This window comes from Lithobates pipiens, unplaced genomic scaffold, assembly GCF_037356315.1.
Source record: "Lithobates pipiens isolate NorthernLeopardFrog02 unplaced genomic scaffold, aLitPip1_a1.2 Scaffold_8, whole genome shotgun sequence".
NCBI lineage: Eukaryota > Metazoa > Chordata > Amphibia > Anura > Ranidae > Lithobates > Lithobates pipiens.
The window spans coordinates 167,590,978-167,612,027 of record NW_027507903.1 but is presented as its reverse complement, the minus strand read 5'-3'; the positions used below and the strand labels follow the sequence as shown (position 1 = coordinate 167,612,027).

General features: G+C 44.5%; 1 protein-coding gene across 1 annotated transcript in view; it reads right to left on the bottom strand.

Annotated features, from left to right (window-relative positions):
* LOC143962002 (cadherin-related family member 4-like) overlaps nucleotides 1–21,050 on the bottom strand; it is a 147,096-nt gene that overhangs the window by 19,331 nt on the left and 106,715 nt on the right. Inside the window, exons 14-17 of the mRNA XM_077471346.1 lie at nucleotides 20,916–21,021; nucleotides 14,070–14,285; nucleotides 13,591–13,736; nucleotides 5,261–5,402 (exon numbers count right to left, since the gene is read on the bottom strand). Coding sequence (XP_077327472.1) covers nucleotides 5,261–5,402; nucleotides 13,591–13,736; nucleotides 14,070–14,285; nucleotides 20,916–21,021 — 610 coding nt within the window. The remainder of the gene's footprint in view (nucleotides 1–5,260; nucleotides 5,403–13,590; nucleotides 13,737–14,069; nucleotides 14,286–20,915; nucleotides 21,022–21,050) is intronic.

Here is a 21,050-nt window from a genome sequence, read left to right as displayed (position 1 = left end):
TCTCACCCTCTGCGATGACAAGATAAAGTCTGCAACCTTACTCTTGTACCGTGGATCAAGGAGAGTTGCCAGTCAGTAATGATCCCTCTCCTTGATCCACTGAATACGAGGATCCTTCCGCAGGCTTTGCAGCATCAGGGAAGCCATGCAGCGTAGGTTAGCTGAGGCATTCAGTCCGGAGTCCTCTGGGTCACTAAGGATGACATGATCCGCAGCCATCTCCTCCCAGCCACGTACAAGTCCACGGGTTTCTTGGGACTGTAAATCATCCCTAAAAGACTGCTGCTGATGCTGAGTGCCAGGCTCCACCTCCATGCTGACACAATCCTCCTCCTCCTCCTCGTCCTCTTCCTGTGTGATCGGCGGGACAGCAGGAACACTGTCTGGATAAAGGGGGCCTTGAGAGGCAAGGAAGTCCTCCTCTTCCTGCCTCTGTTCTGCCTCAAGTGCCCTGTCCATTATTCCATGCAGCGTATGCTTAAACAGGTGGACAAGAGGTACAGTGTCACTGATGCATGCACTGTCACTGCTCACCATCCTTGTGCCCTCCTTAAATGGTAACAGGACAGTGCATGCATCCCTGATCATGCCCCACTGGCGTGGGGGAAAAAAATGAGCTCCCCTGACCCTGTCCTGGTGTCGTAGTCGCCCTTTCCTGGCCTGCCTCAGGACATCCTGTAAGCCGGGGGAACCTTCCCAAGAACCGCTGCACCACCAAGTTAAGGACGTGAGCCACACAGGGCACATGGGTCAGTTGTCCCTGTCAGAGGGCGGAGAGGAGGTTGGTGCCATTGTCGCAAACCACCATTCCTGACTTAAGCTGGCGTGGCGTCAACCATCTCTCAGCCTGCCCCTGCAGAGCTGACAAAATATTTGCCTGTGGCTCCTGTCCCCCAAGCACACCAACGCAAGCACGACATGGCATCATTTTGCCTGCGTATTTGCATAGCCCCTTGAACGCCTACAGAGCACAGCTGGTTCCGAGGACAAAGCACATGAAGAGGCCATGGAGGAAGAAGAAGAGGAGGGGTGGAGGAGAGAGGTGTGTCACAACCAGTAGTAGCATTTTGGAGGCGTGGTGGTGGAACAACCTCCAACACTACTGCACCTTGTCCTGCATCCTTCCCAGCTGCCAGAAGAGTCACCCAATGCGCCGTGAAACATAGGTAACATCCATGCCTGCTGGACCATGAGCAAGGAGAGGTCCGCTTTGTTCTCTGGTGTGGGTCTTTAAGGTATGCTTGCCAATGAGCTGCATGGCAGGTCAACATATGTCTGGTCAAGCATGTGGTGCCCAAGCAGCTGATGTTTTGGCCACGCGAGATACGCTTGAGTCATATGTTGCAAATAGCAGCGGTGCGATCTGATGCACTCGTCTCAAAAAAGGCCCACACCAAAGAACTTTTGGAATAACGTGCAGAGGCAGCGCCCTTCACAGGCAGAGTTCTGCGGTATGATTCAGTCAGTGTGCTGCCCTTAAGCTGGACCCCGGAGGACAACCTGCCTCGTTGGAGATGTGCTTCCTCCTCCTCCTCCTCCTCTCTCCTATCAGACACCCACGTGGAGTCAGTGACCTCATCATCCGCTCCCTCTTCATCACTGGAGCAAACCTGGCAGTATGCTGCAGCTGGTGGAACATGACTGCCAGATTGCTGTCCTTCTTGAGCATCCCCTTTCTCTGGGCTCACGCTACTGCCTTCCTCTAGCTGGGTATCATCATCAGAGCCTTCAAAACGCTGGGCATCCTCCTGGAGCATGTAGTCAACACTGTGCTCAAACAGTTCGGAGGACTCCTCAGGAGGACATGGTGGGACTAGGGAAGGAGTGACTGATGACATTGAGACGAGGGAAGAGGACGCGTTTGCAGCTGCTTTGCCAGTACCCTGAGCCTGGGTGAGAGAGGATGAGGAGGATGAGGAGGGCTTGGTCATCCACTCTACCAAGTCTTTGGTATTTTGCCTCTCAACACATCCATCTGCCGAAAATAAGGACAAGCGTGTCCCATGGCCACGTGCTGATGAGGATGCACCTCGTCCACGACCAGCACTGTTGCCTCTAGACACAGAGCCTGCTTTTATTGGCTCCTGACTGTCTGCCTCTCCTTGTTGGCCTTCCAGACATACTAATGGCCTGCAGGGAGATGAGAACACCAGCAATTGGGGTAGCTTTAGGTGCACACTGAGCAGATGACACAGTACATTGACTGAAATTACTGCAGCTGCCTGCCTGTGGTATAGGATCTTATGAACACGAGCAATTGGGATAGCTTCAGGTGTATACTGTGCATGTGGCACAATATACCGACTGTAACTGCTGCAGATGCCTGTGGTATAGAAACAGAACACCAGCAATTGGGGTAGCTGCAGGTGTATACTGTGCAGGGGGCACAATACACTGACTGTGACAGCTGCAGCTGCCTCTGGTATAGGAACAGAACAACACCAGCAATCGGGGGTAGCTTCAGGTGTATACTGTGCAGGAGGCACAATACACCAACTCTACCTGTGCTAGGTTCAATCACAAGAAAAGATAACACTGTCCCTGCCTATCCTTCCCTCTCTGAACACCGCAACACACTACACAAGGCCGCCTCGCAGGCGGCCTTATATAGTGTGGGGTGTGCACTAAACCCCCTGAGCTATAATTGGCCACAGGCATCCTGCCTGTAGCCAACTATGGCTCTCCTCGCTTCCGGCATTGTGATTGGCCAAGCATGCGGGTCACAGTGCATGCTTGGCCATTCATCAGCCAGCAATGCACTGCGATGGCACAGTGCATTGTGGGCCCTGAGCGCCACACGAATATGGCGCGAATGGCCCACAAAGTTCTGGCTTCGCCGTACTGGCGAACAGCCAGTGTTCGAGTCGAACATGCGTTCGAGTCGAACACCCAGCTCATCCCTACTACACAGCTGCTTGCTGTTGGGGCACTCAACAGGAGGGAGGGGCAAGGAGCACCAAGAAGGGACCTGAGAAGAGGAGGATCTGGGCTGCACTGTGCAAAACCACTGCAAAGGGCAGGTAACTACAACATGTTTGTTATTTTTAACAAAAAAAACTGAGACTTTATTATCACTTTAAGGAAGCAGTGGGTACTAAAACCCACCACGTCCTTGGCAACCAGTGACATCATTCCTCTTTGTTGACTGCGGGGCAGGGATTAATGGCTGTGTGCTGACATTAATGGCTGTGTGTTGAGTTATTTTGAGGGGACATCACATTTACACTGTTATACAAGCTGTACACTCACTATTTTACATTTTAGCAAAGTGTAATTTCTTCAGTGTTGTCACATGAAAAGATATAATAAAATATTTAAAAAAAATTGAGGGGTGTACTCACTTTTGTGAGACACTGTAGGTAAAGAGAGAATGTTTTGCTTTTTCACACTGTGGCATCTAAGCACGAAACAAGCAGTTACATTAGAAAATAATATGAAGCAGCATTGAAGCCACCTTCACACCAGCACTTCTCCAGCTGGAAAAATCTCTCCTACAAAAAGTGTTTGTCTAATAGTATTGTAGAATTCTCCTAGATATAATGCTGTCTCAGCGGCAAAGTGCACAGTCTATTTGCTTTTAGTAAACCCATCCCACTGTGTTCATTACCTTATGCGGTCAGAGACTCTGTGACGTAACCAGCTAACATATCTTAGATGCCCATGTGGATGTTATATTGCATCTGACCTTAAATAAGAAGGTAAACATAGCACCTTGTTACATATGTAGCGGCGGCTCCTGAAGAGCACGTGCTACGCATTTTTCAAAGTTAAAGTTATGCCTGAACTGCAGTTTGGTTTGGGTACAATTGTCTAAATTAGACTTCAGCATCAGTCTGATTGGACTGTGAGATGTTCAGCCTGGCCACAGGGGGCACGGTCTCGTCTGGCAGGCATGGAACTATAGTCTGGTTAGGTGCTTGAGTTACTCTCTCAGAGCCCGCCCAGTGGGAGTGACACTCTCGCTGTGCTTTCTGGGAAAGGGTATTTAAGATGCGGACATCACGTGGTTCGGGGTTCCCGGTCCAGAATGATGTACTGATTTCATGGTCCTGGTCCTCCTGACCAGCCCTCAGGAAGGCTATGGCCTGCGGTGCAGATCCATCCGATTTTGATGTCTCGGGGCTGGCTAGCCCGAGGCAAGGAAACTAAAGGAGGATTCTGAGGTGGTTGGGGGCCGTCTCCGGTTTGGGAGAGACCCAGTGACTTCAAGCATTCCAGGGGAGGACTCTTCAGAAGAAGACCACGTACAAGTTGGTTTCTTAGTGAGAGCCTGGAAGGGCTGAAGTACTCAAGAGAATCCGGTCTCGTGAATATCGCCAAGCTGGCTGGGAGATCCAGGTATCCTACAAGTGTTTTCAAGTTTAGTTTCCCTACGTATTCTACAACAACATCTGTGGCAGAGACTTGTTTCTATGTAAGCACCTTGTTGGCTGCTAGGCCTTGTGAGAGAGGGACTTCATTGAGTGAACATCCAGTTGTGAATGGCTGTTCTCTGGATGCAGTCAAAGTAAGCAATTTCTTCAACATTTCGACTTTGACACTAAGAGTACCTGAACTTTCCTTTCCAACCCTCTGATCCCAATTTAAGAGACTGTTCATTGTCTACATTTTGCAAATAAAATCCATTCAAGTGGATCTGTTGCCAGTCTCTCGAGTTACTGGGCCATTTAACATGGGACACCCCTAGATGTGAAACAAGGAGTACTGAAGGTAAAGGTAAGCCCAAATCTAACCAGCAGCTCCTTTGGGGGTAGTGCTACACATATAATTGTAAACTCTATCACTTGTCACAACATTTGTCTCTATTTTTTAAGTGGAAGTGTTTTGGTGTCACCACTGAAGAACCTCACTCTATATGCCCTGGTGTCCATTGTCACCAGAACAGAAAATGAATGGATTTTTTGCAGGTATGACCACAACAGAAACTGAGAGGAAATATTCCAATGAAGATTCCAATGAAGATACCTGTTCTAGTCATAACTGTGTCAGAAGGGATTACATCTCTCTCTCTCTTACATCATAAATGGAAATATTTTAAATGGAACATAGATAGCCAAATAAGAAAACTGACAGAAGTTTTAACCATTCCTAACTTATCAAAAACAAATAAGAATTTGTTGGTTAGAGATACACTCAGACTTACCTGTGTTGGACTTACAGTATTTTATAGTTTACAGTATAATAAAACAATTGCATATTGAATTAAAACAAATACCAAAAGTGCAGGCATATGATAAGCAATCATCAGCAACAGTAATACCTGAGATTATGGCATAGTTTAATTCTTCATCAGGTGAGTCCTTGTCGGAGCACTGCAGTTTTAGTACAGATGTATTTTTTGTAGAATACATAATTGTCTCATAGTAGGCAGGGGAGCAAACTGGAGCCTCATCATTCACATTCTGCAGAACAAATATTTTATTTTTCAGTGTAAACACTTTAGAAGAAAAAAAGATCTTGCCTGGAAAGTACAGTAAAATCCTGTATGCAAATACAAACCACTTCACTTTAGTTTACACTGATAACTGATACAACACTATTATTGTAAAAAGCATAACTGTAAATGAACAGACCTTACTAGGGATGGGCACATTTACATTACAGCTTAGTGGATTATATGTCATTACAGGCCGGGTTCCAGCATTGATTTCACTCATTCAGAACAAACATTATCAACACTAAGTTTTTGATTTCAAAAAAATTATGCTGGGAAGGAGTTTAAAATTCAATGTGTACTAGACCAAGTTAGGCCATGGAAAACACCTAGGTGTTTAAATGTGGATAAAAAAATACAGCGCTCGCAACACACAATATAAGTGAAATCAACAAAAAAGTCCAAATAAAAATCCAAATCAATGCAACTGAAGTGTTAGTCCACAGTGAAGTAGGTGCAAAAAATGCTTCACAAACTTGCAGGGTGAATTCACCTTTAAAACCGTATTTATTTAATACTATAGCTAGGAAGTTCCAGGAAATGCTTTCAAAAGCTTTGTTGACATCTAAACTAAGTAATAGGACTGATTTGGAATTAATATTGGCGTCTTGAATAATATTTGTAACTAGCCTTATATTGTCTGTAATTTGTCTACCTCATATGAATCCTGATTGATAGGGGGAAATTAAGGAGGGGGATATTAATGCTAATCTATTTGCTAAGAGTCTGCTAAATATTTTAAGGTCGTTATTTATTACTGAGATTGGTCTGTAGTTTTGTGGTAACGTGTGATCTTTGTTTGGTTTTGGGATGAGGGACAACATCTCTTCTGGGAATTGATCACCTTTTAGAATGTTATTATATAATTTTGTTAAGTTTGGTATTTACAGTTGATGATATTGTTTGTAATAGAAGGAGGAGAATCCGTCAGGGCCAGGAGCGGAATTTTTCTTAAGAGATTTAATTATCAGGAGTAGTTAGTCTTCTGTACAAGGGGCATTTAAATTGTCTATTTGTGTTTGAGTAAGCTTAGGAAATGGAAGTTTATCTAGCCAAGAAAGTGCTGCGGGGAGGATCGACGAGGAGGGGGCTGAGAGTAAATTTGAGTAGAAATCTTTGAAAATGGAAAGTACTTCTTGTGGATGGGTGATTATTTGATTGGAATTATTCTTAAGTTTATAATGCAATGTTGTATTATATAGCCATGGAAGCCATGGTGTTTAAAATAAGCCATTCACAATCAAAGGGTTAAACCTATTGTTGTGAGAATATTCAGATCAAAGTCTGCTGTCACAAGGAATGTTAGCCTTCCCCTGCCTTGGCTGTAGTGAAGGATTATTTTTTGTCAGCCTTTCCAGCTATGTGATTAAGCACTTGTAAATGTGAAACATGTCAAAGTTTTCAGTGATGATCAATTTCTGAGCTGCTTGTCAGATTTTCAATAAAGAATTTCCATGACTTGGCAGTCCCTGGTCCAGATCATCACCTCACATCATTGACAAATGCCAACATTTTTACTATAAAATAAGGGACAGGATGTAAATCCCTAAACAAGAATCTATCACTAATCAATTTCATTTTAAACTGTCCTTACTATTTAGGCACAGTTTGCTTACCTTTGTTTCCAAATTTGCCATACAAGCATCACGTTGCACAATAAAATTTTCTTCTGTAAATGTCACAAGGTAGCATGCAGTTTCCTGCTTGTGTACCTCCTTGCTGCGGTGTCTCTCTAGCTGATTCCTTTCACGTGTGGCTTGGCTATGCTCACCTATGGGCATCATCTGCTATTCTGTGGACCTTTATTTACTTCCCTTCCATCACTTCCTGGCCCGCCTCCTAGTTTGCTTGTCTATATAAGACATGCTCAGTGTAACCCAGATTGCCTGAGCAACTTCATAGTTCTCTGAGCTCCCGTTTGCATACTTCTTGTCCATATTGTGTCTGACTACCTGTGTATAGATGGCTTTGTTTACCATCTGTGCTTGTTTGCTGCCCACCCTGATCTCAGCTTGTATTCTGGATCCCCTTTTGCCTGCTGCTTACGAGAGTGGTCTCCTAATCCTCGGCTATGTGCACCTGGGGGCCACGACCTGGTTCCAGCTTGCTGTAAGGCCATCCCCACCATTAGGGGCTTTGATTAAGAAGCAGGCTGGGGCTTAGACACTGGGGAACCCTGAGTTGGAGATCTACAAGAGCTCACTACCACAGACTCCTGACAGTAAACACAGCAAGGTGTCAAAAATAGCTTCTTTAGGTCACTCTTTATAGATAAGGAAAGGAAACAGAGAAATCTGCATAGTTTAATTGTAAAGCACTAAACCAAACAGGAGATTAGATAGATAGCTATCCAGCTACTTAACATGCTGCTTTCAGTCTGGTTTCAATTAAAGACAAATTACTAGCATAAGTGCCCTATTTGTCTCTTGTCATAATTACATGCGCACAATGGCAATGTTCGCTACTTATTTTAGCCATGATAATTAGATAGCTGTTAAGAAATGTAATGGCCTGTACTGTATTGGGTGATTACAGCTTCTTAAGACAGTAGTAAGTATTAGAACTAGTGGAATCAGATATAATTTTAGCAGTGGATTAAAATTATAGTGACTTTAAGGTTTAAAGCAGAATTGCACACATTTAAAAAGTAATATTTAATTTAGTTATATATAAACAAAATATTTAAATTTAAATATGGCTCAATAGAGGCCTCCTCTAATCCCTACCTAGATATATTTTAATATATTTTAACGGGAAGAGGAAGGGACACCAATCTGAGCCAATCAAAGTTTTACTGCTTGCAGGTGGTATGTTTACAACTGTGGACAGCCAAGAGAAGACCTCATCATATAGGTAATACTCCATAATTTTCCATTTATAAGCTGGAGTGGGTTCAGCACCAAGCTGTATTATTGCAAATTAACCTGTGATATTATACTGTAAAAATGGATGCTGCTATTGCTAACTTCGTCTTATAAAAATGTTAGTTGCCTGATTGTCATGTTGATTTATTGCATTCTGTACTTTATTGAGTTGCTGCCATGAAACAAGCATGCATACAAGAGTACGTCTGGAGAGCGCATTGTTGGTATAATGTCTATTAAATCGGTGATCAGTAGACAAGTGCCCCCCATTCAGGGCTGAACTGGGACAAAAATGTGGCCCTGGACTTCATCCAGACCAGCCCAGGGTACAACACATCAGGGTACAGTGCACATCAAGGCACGATACAGAGCCCAGCACATCAGGGTACAGAGCCTAGCACATCAGGGTACAGCACATCAGGGTAGGGTACAGAGCTCAGTACATCAGGGTACAGCAGATCAGGGTACAGAGCCCAGCACATCAGGGCACAGTACAGAGCCCAGCACATCAGGATACAGAGCCCAGCACACCAGGGTACAGTACATCAGGGTACAGAGCCCAGCACATCAGGGTACAGCACATCAGGGTACAGAGCCCGGCACATCAGGGCACAAGGCACATCAGGGCACAACACATCAGGGTACAGGGCACAGCACATCAGGGTATAGCACATCAGGGCACAGTGCACAGCACATTAGGGTATAGCACATCAGGACACAGCACATCAGGGTACATTAGGGCACAACATATCAGGGCACATCGGGGTACATCAGGGCACATAGCCCATCAGGGTACATCGGGGTACATCAGGGCACATAGCCCATCAGGGCCCATCAGGGCACATCGGGGAACATAGCACATCAGGGCACTGGGCATATCAGGGCACATAGCACATCAGGACACATCAGGGCACTGGGCACATCAGGGCACATAGCACATCAGGACATGGGGCACATCAGGCCACATGGCACATCAGGGCACGGGGCACATTAGGGCACATCAGGGCATGGGGCACATGGCACATCATGGCATGGGGCACATCAGGGCACAGGGCACATGGCACATCAGGGCACTGGGCACATAGCACATCAGGTCACAGGGCACATTAGGGTATGGGGCACATAGCACATCAGGGCACATGGCACATCCGGGCACATGGCACATCAGGGCATGGGGCACATAGCACATCAGGGCACATGGCACATCATGGCACATGGCACATCAGGGCTCGGGGCACATCAGAGCACACCATGCGGCACATCATGGGGCACATCAGGGCACATGGCACATTATTGATCTTTTACTAGCCTGGTCAGCACACAGAGTAGCGCAGGAAGCGCCTGTCCATAATATGTTCTCTCTCATGTCACACAGCACCGTTCGCTCCCCGGCGACCCCTCCTCTCTTCTCGTCTATCCCCATTGGCTTGCGACATCATCTGGAGAGGAGGGGCGCCGGGGAGCGAACATCACTGCGTGACATGAGAGAGAACTTATTACAGACAGGCGCTTCCTCTGCTACTCTGCATACTGGCTAAATCTCGATCTACCCATCAGGCGCCAGCTGTCGGCCATTGACGGCTAGATCGCCGTGGACCTCCGAAGCAATAGGAGGCTGCTGAAACCAGCCCACTTAGCCATTGGCCCACCAGGAATCTCCCGGCAGTCCCGATGGCCAGTCCATCCCTGCCCACATTGGTGGTAACTGCTAAAGTTCCTCTTTACCTTAATGGACCCTGGGAGATAAATAGATTGTTTTTTTTCCAGTGGCTAAGTACCTGATAAATTAGTGGCTTAATTTAATTACTGCTAGTTCTGCTCAACACATGTGAGTGCATGCCTCCTCAGTCTTGCAAGGCCTTAGGTACTGCCAGCAGACACTTTTTCTTTACATTATAGTATCCTGGTGGGGTATTAATGCAATGGAAGCATTACAGGCATCATTCCCAACATGTTGACATGCATGTGTGATTTAAACTGAATAAAACTGATTAAAGGCATTGTACAGTGCCTTGAAAAAGTATTCATACCCCTTGAAATGTTCTACATTTTGTCCTATTACAACCAAAAATGTAAATGTGTTTTTTGGTGTATGAGCTTCAGTCATGTCCCTATAAAGCTGTGCGTTGCTTTCCTACTCAGGGTCGAAACTGGGCGCGGGGGGGGGGGTGCGGAGTATGTGCCTCGGGCGCTACATGGAGAGGGGCATCACTGCTGACAGCAGAAGTGGCAGCGGCAGAGCCAGAAATGAGGAGGAGAGAGCCAGGAGGAGGTTGCTGTGCAGCGTTGCAAACAGTCCTACTTCTTTCCATGTTTTCATCCAGAGCTCTATCCCAGGAACAGAGGGAGCCTTACAGGCTCTAGATTACTGTTAGGCCGCGTACACACGCGCGGACTGTTCACCCAACTTTGTCCGTCAAACAGTTTCAGCAAACAGTCCGCTCAAAATTAGCATGGACGGACATGGCCACACACGACGGACGAACAGTTTGCTGAAACCGTGCGCGATGACGTGAACGGCACGTACGACGGGACGAAAAATACGACGTCCTATACACTGCATTATAACTTTCGGCGTGTAAATCCTTTCTGAGCATGCGCGGAACTTAGTTTGACGAACAAGCCTACACACGAGCGGACTGTTCGCTGAAACAAGGTTTCAGCGGACAGTTTTTCGGAAATTCCGTAAAACCTTGTTCGTCAAACTGTCCGCTGAAACTGTCCGCTGAAAGCCCACACACGAGCGGACTGTCCGCCCAAACACTGTTCAGCGGACAAAGTTGGGCGAACAGTCCGCCCGTGTGTACGCGGCCTTACAGCCACCAGCTCCTTTCCCCTTCCCATCCATGCTTGCAGTGAGAGCTCAGCAGGGACAATAAAGCTACTGGTGGGAGGGGCGGAGCATCTTTCCCTGCCAGAGATAAAGAGGCACAAGCTGCCTGCATGGAAGGATGAGCTGAGCGGGTGGCTGCTGTCTGGAGCACAATGTAGCGCAGAAGAATCCAGTGTGGTCACAGGCATGTCTATAGGTTAGACATGTGCAATTAGTTCCGTACGAAGCGAAATACGGATTTTTATGCATACGAATTCTGTACGAAATACGAAATTTCGTTTACGAATTTCGGATCCAAATTCATAACAAAAATTCGTAATTATCGAAAAGTTAACAAACCTAACAGTTAAAAACCCAGGAAGTCAGCACAGCACAGGGATGGTGGGGACCCCTCATAATGATAAATTCATCATAACGAAAATTCGTAATTGTTACGAAAAGTTCATGAACCTAAAAGTTATAACCCCAGGAAGTCAGCACAGCACAGGGATGGTGGGAACCCCTCATAATGGGCACAGCGGGTGTACACTCAGACCCGGGAACTCAGCACAGGGATGGTGGGAACCCGTCATAATGGACACAAAGCAGGTGTACAGACCTGGGAACTCAGCACAGGGATGGTGGGAACCCTATGGGAATTTCTATGCTTACGATTTTATACAAAATACAAAATTTTGTTAACGAATTTTGGATCCAAATTAACAGAAACATGACTGATGTTTTGTTCACCAATCAGAGGAAGTCAGCACAGCACAGGGATGGTAGGAACCCCTCATAATGATAAATTCATCATAACAAACTTTCGTTATTTTTACGAAAAGTTAACAAAACTAAAGGTTAAAAACCCAGGAAGTCAGCACAGCACAGGGATGGTAGGAACACCTCATAATGATAAATTCATCATAACGAACTTTCTTTATTTTAACGAAAAGTTTACGAATCTAACGGAAATTTGTATTTTGTATGAATCCAAATTGAATTTCATACACGAATTACGAAATACGATTTTTTTTTTCGTACGGAACAAAACAAAACTAATTTTTTGACCGCGCCCATGTCTACTACAGGTCTAATTTTAAAATAAAACCGAAAAGCTTCATTTTGATTTCTTGTCAACATTTAAGTGTTTGTAAATGGTAGTGCAGTGATAAATGGTGCAGATCTCCGTGATTGTATGTGGATGTATATCTGGGTTTGTTAATATTGTATACCCGCAGTAGCATGCCCTGAATCCCTGGTGGTTGCCTGGTGGTTGCCCTAGGTTGCCCCTGACACCATAGCACCATCTCACCCCACCACTTGCCACCTGTCTCAACAGACAGGAAAACTCCTCTGCACAGTATAAAGTTGTATGCATGGGATGTGCCTGGGCATACCCTAATCTGGGGGTCGGCAGTCCGTTGGAATCTGGAGAGGAGAGGTGGTGAGGGAATCAATTAATGGAACCAATGGGCTGTATTTTCCACCTACCTCTCCTCTTCTCCAGATTCCCTTCCTTCTGCTGCCCAGTTTCCCCAGTGCTCTTTTGACCCCCCCACCCCCCCATCTGCAGCACTGCATCTCCCCACATCTCCCCTCCCGCCAGCTGCTGTGGGGGTTGTTTGAAAATAAGGAGCAGGGGAAGAGGTTGGTAAATATGTCATTTACCAGACCCTTCTTTTTATGAATGAACACAGTGAGCGATCAGTACCAATCATTCACTGCGTTCATTCATAACTGAAGCATAATAAACTGTGCATTATGCTTCATTTTGTAAATTAACAGTAATCAGCTCTGTACAAAGCCTTCTGTTCATTTGCTGTCCAGTGTAGAGGCTACAGGGACTGGAAAATCAGTTTTTTGTCCCTTTCTCTGTCTCAAAAGTTAAATATCAGGGGTCTGTTTAGACCCCTGAAATTTCACCAAAGCCCCCCCAACAGGGCTCCTAAAATATTGTAAAAAAAATAATAAAAAATAATATTGTAAAAAAAAAAAAATAATAAAAAATAATATTGTAAAAAAAAAATAAAAAAATTGTAAAAGATAAAAAAAATATTAATAAAATAAAATAACTAAATAAAAAACTACTGACACCTTTTACTGCCCTCAAGACACCAAACTCCTACTGACACTATCCTCTTCAGGTGGGGGCCAGACCAAACTGAATTTTTGGCCCAGGTGAAAGAATGTCTAGCTTCACCACTAGCTTGCATTTTAGCACTGCTTCGTTTACTCTGCTTGAATTGAAACAGAACACGTAGCAAACAATTATTTTATGTTTGTCCTAGCAGTGACAGTTTGGCATTCTTCCAGTGCAAAAAAATGCCAGTCTCGTTACTATGTGTGAACAAGCAGTTATTGCAGCTGTGTCCAGCAACGTTAAAAATAAAACTAGAAATCCTTATAATATTATTTCTGTTGTGTTGTGTTTTGTGGTCTTGATTCATTTACACATGGTACAAGCTACTGACTGTACTTACAGTAATAGTGATAGGAACAACTGCAAAATGCTTTCGTTGCTTTAGAGGATCTGGTTGCACATCATTGTTGAGGTCAATTGCTTGTACGGAAACAGAGTAGTTCTGCTTTTCTTCAAAATCCAGCTCACCGCGCACTTTAATGATTCCTATTATAAAACAAATATTTATATTTATTTATATATATATATATATACACACACACACACACACACACACACACACACACACACACACACACACACACACACACACACACACACACACTATATGTAGAAACACAGGGTTGGTGATGAATACTGAACACATCTAGTTCATGTGTTTTAGGCTATTGATGAGCTTGACAGAGGAATAAAGCAATCCTGAATTCTCTAACATCTACTTTCATGTGGTGTTATCAGGTTGCACTATAATTCATCTGATGAGCTTGAGCTAGCCCACACAGTAAATGTTTAAAATTACTGTAAAAGTAAGCATCTTACCTGTGTTTGACTCTATGTAGAACTTTGGTGGGTTACCATAATCCCCTCCAGCAAAACTGAACTTGATATTGTCAAATGGCCAGTCTATATCCGTAAATCTGGTTGTTCCAACAAATGTATCAATTGGGCTGTTTTCGGCCACTTGAAACACATTTACTAATGCTTTCGGATCAAATTCATTTACACGTGTTACTCTTACAATAACCGTCACTGTACCTGAAAATTGGGTTAATTATAAACACGGTATTAATAATACTGCTTGTCTGGACTTTTGGACACTTTAATAACATTTACTTGATTTTTCTCATTTTCTGCAGACCTTATATTGAGGAAAACTGAATTCCTGGATTTTCACTATGTAGGAGCTTAGTATTTTAGACAGTTATTTACTTTTTCACATTCTGTAATGAGTTAATCCACTGCCCTGATTTGTGTCCTAGCTCTAGCTATATTATGAAGGAGGAAGGGAATAAGGATGAAGATGAAATTGGGATATCAGTGTCAATACTGGGTTCATCCTATGTTTAGTGAAAGCAAAGGCCAGTTATAATGCTTATATGGGGACCTTTCAGTTCAGATCTTGTAAGGCTTTTAAGAGGAAGCCCACTTCTAAATAAAAAAATAAAAATAAAAAAATGTGTAGTCCCCCCTCCCAAAAGCCATATCAAGCTCTTTAGGTCTGGTCTGACTGGAAACCTGAAAATATTGCCATGAGGTCCTCTCAAAATTCAAAGCATGCTGCTAGGCAGGCCAGGTAGGGGGGATGAGCATGCACCACCTCCCTTCAAACCATACCAGGTCACATTCCTTCAACATGGGGGGTACCTTACTCTTGCAAAATACCTTGCACCCCATGTTGATGAGGACAAGGGTTTCTTCCCCACAACTCTGGTCCAGTGGTTATGGGGGTGTGAGGGTTAACTTAACAGAATATGGAAGCCCACTAACATTAAAGAGCCCCCAGAAACTCCCCCCCCCCCCCCATGTGAATAAATAAAGGATATATAGTAACCCTGTTTGCTCCTTCACAAAAAAATACAGCAATAGTAAAGAAAGACACTACACTGTGAAAAAAAAAATGGCTTCACTTAACCACCTTCAGACCGGACCATTTTGCTGGTAAATGACCAGAGGTCTTTTTACAATTTGGCACTGCGCTGCTTTTACTGGTAATTGCGCGGTCATGCAATGTTGTACCCAAACAAAATTTGCGTCCTTTTCTTCCCACAAATAGAGCTTTCTTTTGATGGTATTTGATTGCCTCTGCGATTTTTATTTTTTGCGATATAAACGTAAAAAGACCGCAAATTTTGAAAAAAAATGATATTTTCTACTTTTTGTTATTAGAAAAATCCAATAAACTCAATTTTAGTCATACATTTAGGCCAAAATGTATTCAGCCACATGTCTTTGGTAAAAAAAAAGTCAATAATTGTATATTTATTGGTTTGCGCAAAAGTTGTCACATCTACAAACTAAGGTACGTTTTCTGGAATTTACGCAGCTTTTAGTTTACGACTGCCTATCTCATTTCTTGAGGTGCTAAAATGGCAGGGCAGTACAAAACCCCCCCAAATGACCCCATTTTGGAAAGTAGACACCCTAAGGAAATTTATAAGTGGCATGTTGAGCCCATTGAATATTTTATTTTTTTGCCTCAAGCGATTGAATAATGACAAAAAAAAAATTTTTTTTTTTTTACACAAAGTTGTCACTAAATGATATATTGCTCACACATGCTATGGGCATATGTGAAATGACACCCCAAAATAAATTCTGCTGCTTCTCCTGAGTACGGGGATACCACATATGTGGGACTTTTTGGGAGCCTAGCCGCGTACGGGGCCCCGAAAGCCAAGAACCGCCTTCAGGTTTTCTAAGGGCGTAAATATTTGACTTCACTCCTCACTACCTATTACAGTTTTGAAGGCCATAAAATGCCAAGATGGCACAAAACCCCCACAAATGACCCCATTTTAGAAAGTAGACACCCCAAGCTATTTGCTGAGAGGCATTTTGAGTCCATGGAATATTTTATATTTTGCCACAAGTTGCGGGAAAATTACAAACTTTAATTTTTTTTTATTTTTTTTTCACAAAGTTGTCACTAAATGATATATTGCTCACACATGCTATGGGCATATGTGAAATGACACCCCAAAATAAATTCTGCTGCTTCTCCTGAGTACGGGGATACCACATATGTGGGACTTTTTGGGAGCCTAGCCGCGTACGGGGCCCCGAAAGCCAAGAACCGCCTTCAGGTTTTCTAAGGGCGTAAATATTTGACTTCACTCCTCACTACCTATTACAGTTTTGAAGGCCATAAAATGCCAAGATGGCACAAAACCCCCACAAATGACCCAATTTTAGAAAGTAGACACCCCAAGCTATTTGCTGAGAGGCATGTTGAGTCCATGGAATATTTTATATTTTGCCACAAGTTGCGGGAAAATTACAAACTTTTTTTTTTTTTTTCACAAAGTTGTCACTAAATGATATATTGCTCACGCATGCCATGGGCATATGTGAAATGACACCCCAAAATAAATTCTGCTGCTTCTCCTGAGTACGGGGATACCACATATGTGGGACTTTTTGGGAGCCTAGCCGCGTACGGGGCCCCGAAAACCAAGCACCGCCTTCAGGCTTTCTAAGGGCGTTACAGTTTTGAAGGCCATAAAATGCCAAGATGGCACAAACCCCCCCCAAATGACCCCATTTTGGAAAGTAGACACCCCTAAATTTAGGGGTACACTAGTGAGACTAGGTAATAAATGGCGGGTGCCCTGAAACTATAAAAAAAATAACTAACCAACCAGCGTCACCTGTAACAGTTCTATGGTGATCACTGGTGAAAGGGTTAACTAGGGGGCAATCAGGGGGCTTTATGCGGTAGTATATGGGGGTCCCTGGCGCTATAAAAAGCTGCGGCGAACCTAAATACCTACCTGCCTAACTAGCGTCACCTGTGACACTAATACAGTGATCAGAAAAACGATCGCTTATTAGGCTGGGTTCACACTGGAGCGATGCGGGAACGCCACGAATGCGCGGCGGGTTCCCGCATCACATGCCTCCCGGCGGCAGTTCACACTGCCCTATGCGAATTGCTGGGAGTGTCAGTGAAATGTTAATGACACCCCCAGATCAGTTTGCATATCGCAGTGCGATCTGCAAACTCGGATCGCATGGTGTGAACACCCATGCGATCCGATTCTGCTGCGGACCAAAAAAAGGGTCCCGTGCGAGTTTGCGGCGGGTGCGGCGGGTGCGACACGAATTCAGCCATACTATCTGTATGGCTGAACTCGAATCGCACAGAGATCGGATGTGATTTGCACTGCAGTGCGGTGCGAATCACATCCGTTCTCATAAACCGCTGCAATGTGAACCCAGCCTTAGTGACACTGGCGACGGGGGGTGATCACGGGGTTAAACCTTTATTGGGGGGGTACCTTAGAACTAAAGGGGGCTAACCCTAACTGCCCTAACAGTTATTACAGTTACAAATGACACCCGCTGGGTGATCAGGGGGTTAAACCTTTATTAGGTAATAAATGGCGGGTGCCCTGAAACTATAAAAAAATAACTAACCAACCAGCGTCACCTGTAACAGTTATATGGTGATCACTGGTGAAAGGGTTAACTAGGGGGCAATCAGGGGGCTTTATGCGGTAGTATATGGGGGTCCCTGGCGCTATAAAAAGCTGCGGCGAACCTAAATACCTACCTGCCTAACAAGCGTCACCTGTGACACTAATACAGCGATCAGAAAAACTATCGCTTATTAGGCTGGGTTCACACTGGAGCGATGCGGGAACGCCATGAATCCGCGGCGGGTTCCCGCATCGCATGCCTCCCGGCGGCAGTTCACACTGCCCTATACGAACTGCTGGGAGTGTCAGTGAAATGTTAATGACACCTCCAGATCAGTTCGCATATCGCAGTGCGATCTGCAAACTCGGATTGCATGGTGTGAACACCCATGCGATCCGATTCTGCTGCGGGCCAAAAAAAGGGTCCCGTGCGAATTTGCGGCGGGTGCGGCGGGTGCGGTGGGTGCGACACGAATTCAGCCATACTATCTGTATGGCTGAACTCGAATCGCACAGAGATCGGATGTGATTTGCACTGCAGTGCGGTGCGAATCACATTCGTTCTCATAAACCGCTGCAATGTGAACCCAGCCTTAGTGACACTGGCGACGGGGGGTGATCACGGGGTTAAACCTTTATTGGGGGGGTTAGGGGGGCACATTAGAACTAAAGGGGGCTAACCCTAACTGCCCTAACAGTTACTACAGTCACAAATGACACCAATGCAAAAAAAAAAAAAAAAAAAAAAAAAGCAATTGGTGTCACTGTGACTGGGGGGGGCAGGGGTAATTGGGGGGTGATCGGGGGTAAAGGGGGGGTGTGAGTGTGCCTGGCATGTTCTACTGTATGTGGGGTGTGTTGGTGCAACTCACCGAACCTCTCTCCTCGGTGCCGGAACGAAAACTACCGACACAGAGGAGAGAATACATCACTTCCTCTCCTGTGTTTACATTACAGGAGAGGAAGTGATGTCACCGGACATTTTCATTCGCCGGGAGCGATCGAGAGGGGGTGGCCATGAATGAATGGCCGTCCCCTCGTCCGGGATCGCTCCCGAACGAATACCGACCGCCGCAGGCACCGGGCGGGGGCCCGATCGGGCCCCCGACCGGCGGGCAGGCAAGGACGTACATGTAAGCCCTTATGCCTGCCCGTGCCATTCTGCCGACGTACATCGGCGTGCGGCGGTCGGCAAGTGGTTAAAATAAAACACAGATACAATAAGAATACAGTAATTTAATGAACACCTTACATGTACCTGTCTCGGCTCAATGTTCTTGACCACCCTGCTACACATCTTGACGCACTTACTGATCGTGTATTTATATTTGGTATTATCACAGTAATATGTTACATGACATCTCCCCAGAAGACATCTCCCCACATAACTTCAGCATTGGGATGTAAACATGGCACATAAAAAAAAATAGTTTTCTTCGTGCATTTGCAGAGACCTATGTTAGAAAATTGCACGTCTCTGCTCATGGTGTTTCTTCTATAATTTTTTATGATGTAAATGAGGACCTAAACATTCACAAACAAAACACAGTACAGTACTTTCATTATTTTAGTATTGTACAAACCTTTAAAATGGGCATTTTTATCTCAGTGTAAAAACATTACTTGTTTAACCGATTCCCGACCAGCCGCAGCAGTTATACAGCAGCAGGTTGGCTCCCCTGGGCGAGCTGTCACAGCTGTACGTCGGCACTTTAAGACGCTGTAGGAGGAGTGCACACGCAGAGTGTCACCGGAGCCGATGCGAGTGCCCAGCAAGCAGGATGACCGCCAGTCACCCTCAAACGATCGTGACAGAGCGAGAACCGGGATCTGTGTGTGTAAACACACAAATCCTGTTTCTGTCAGGAGAGAGGAGACAGATTGTGTGTTCATACTGTATGAACACCGATTGGTCTCCTCCCCTAGTCAGTCCCATCCCCCTCACAGTTAGAACACACCTAGGTAACACAGTTAACCCTTTGATCGCCCCCTAGTGTTAACCCCTTCCCTGCAAATGACATTTATACAGTAATCAGTGCAATTGTATAGCACTGATGGCTGTATGAATGTCACTGGTCCCAAGAATGTGTCAAAAGTGTTCAATTTGCCTGCGGCAATATCACAGTACCACTGAAAATCACAGATCAACGCCATTACTAGTAATAAAAATAATAATAATAAAAATACCCTAAATCTATCCCCTATAACTTTTGTCCAAACCAATCAATATACGGTTGTTGAGATTTTTTTTTTACCAAAAATATGTAGAGGAATACGTATCGGCCTAAACATTTTTTTTTTAAATTGGGATATTTATTATAGCAAAAAGTAAAAGATATTGGGGGTTATTTACTAAAGGCAAATCCACTTTGCACTACAAGTGTACAGCAAGTGCACTTGGAAGTGCAGTCACTGTAAATCCGAGGGGGAAATGAAAGGAAAATAAAAACAGCATTTTAGCTTGCACATGATTGGATGATAAAATCAGTAGAGCTTCCCCTTATTTCAGATCTACCCCTCAGATTTACAGTGACTGCACTTTCAAGTGCACTTGTAGTGCAAAGTGGATTTGCCTTTCGTAAATAACCCCCATTGTGTTTTTTTCAAAATTGTTGCTCCTCTTTTGTTTATAGCGCAAAAAATAAAAACCGCAGAGGTAATCAAATAACACCAAAAGCAATCTCTATTTGTGGGAAAAAAAGGACATACATTTTGTTTGGGTACAGCGTTGCATGACCATGCAATTGTCAGTTAAAGCGACACAGTGCCGAATCACAAAAAAAATGGCCTGGTCAGGAAGGGGGTAAATTCTTCCAGGGCTGAAGTGGTTAATGCAGGCCATATATGAATTGAAATTTACCAGGTTAAGCGGGGACTGTCTGAATTTTCAAATGTATGGGCACCCTTGTTGTAAACAACTTGATATATCAATTGGGTTTTTACTGAACTATTGGTGCCACTGGCTAGAGGCGGCAACAGAACTACGGTGGAAAGTAAGAAAAATGCATAATCTGTGGCCTGCCTAATTAACTTCATGCCATTAACATTGCCATGACTAGTTGAAGGGAGGTAGAAATATGGGACATATGCATCCCTCAGGCTCCATACTTTGACATGAATACATTTTAGCTTAGGTAAGGTGACTTGCATTATATTTGAACTTTTTACATAAATGATCTTGCTTTAAACATGTAATTATTGCTCAATGTACACCAGCATAAAAAATGTTACAATGACTTTGACTTACTAGTCAAAGAAGGTGTCCCAGCATCCGACACTTCAATCTGAAGACTATGTATGAACTGCATTCCAGCAAATTCATCATTATCATAGTCTAAGTATTTAGGTCCGGTCTGCAAAGATCAATATTTGTTAGCCAAGC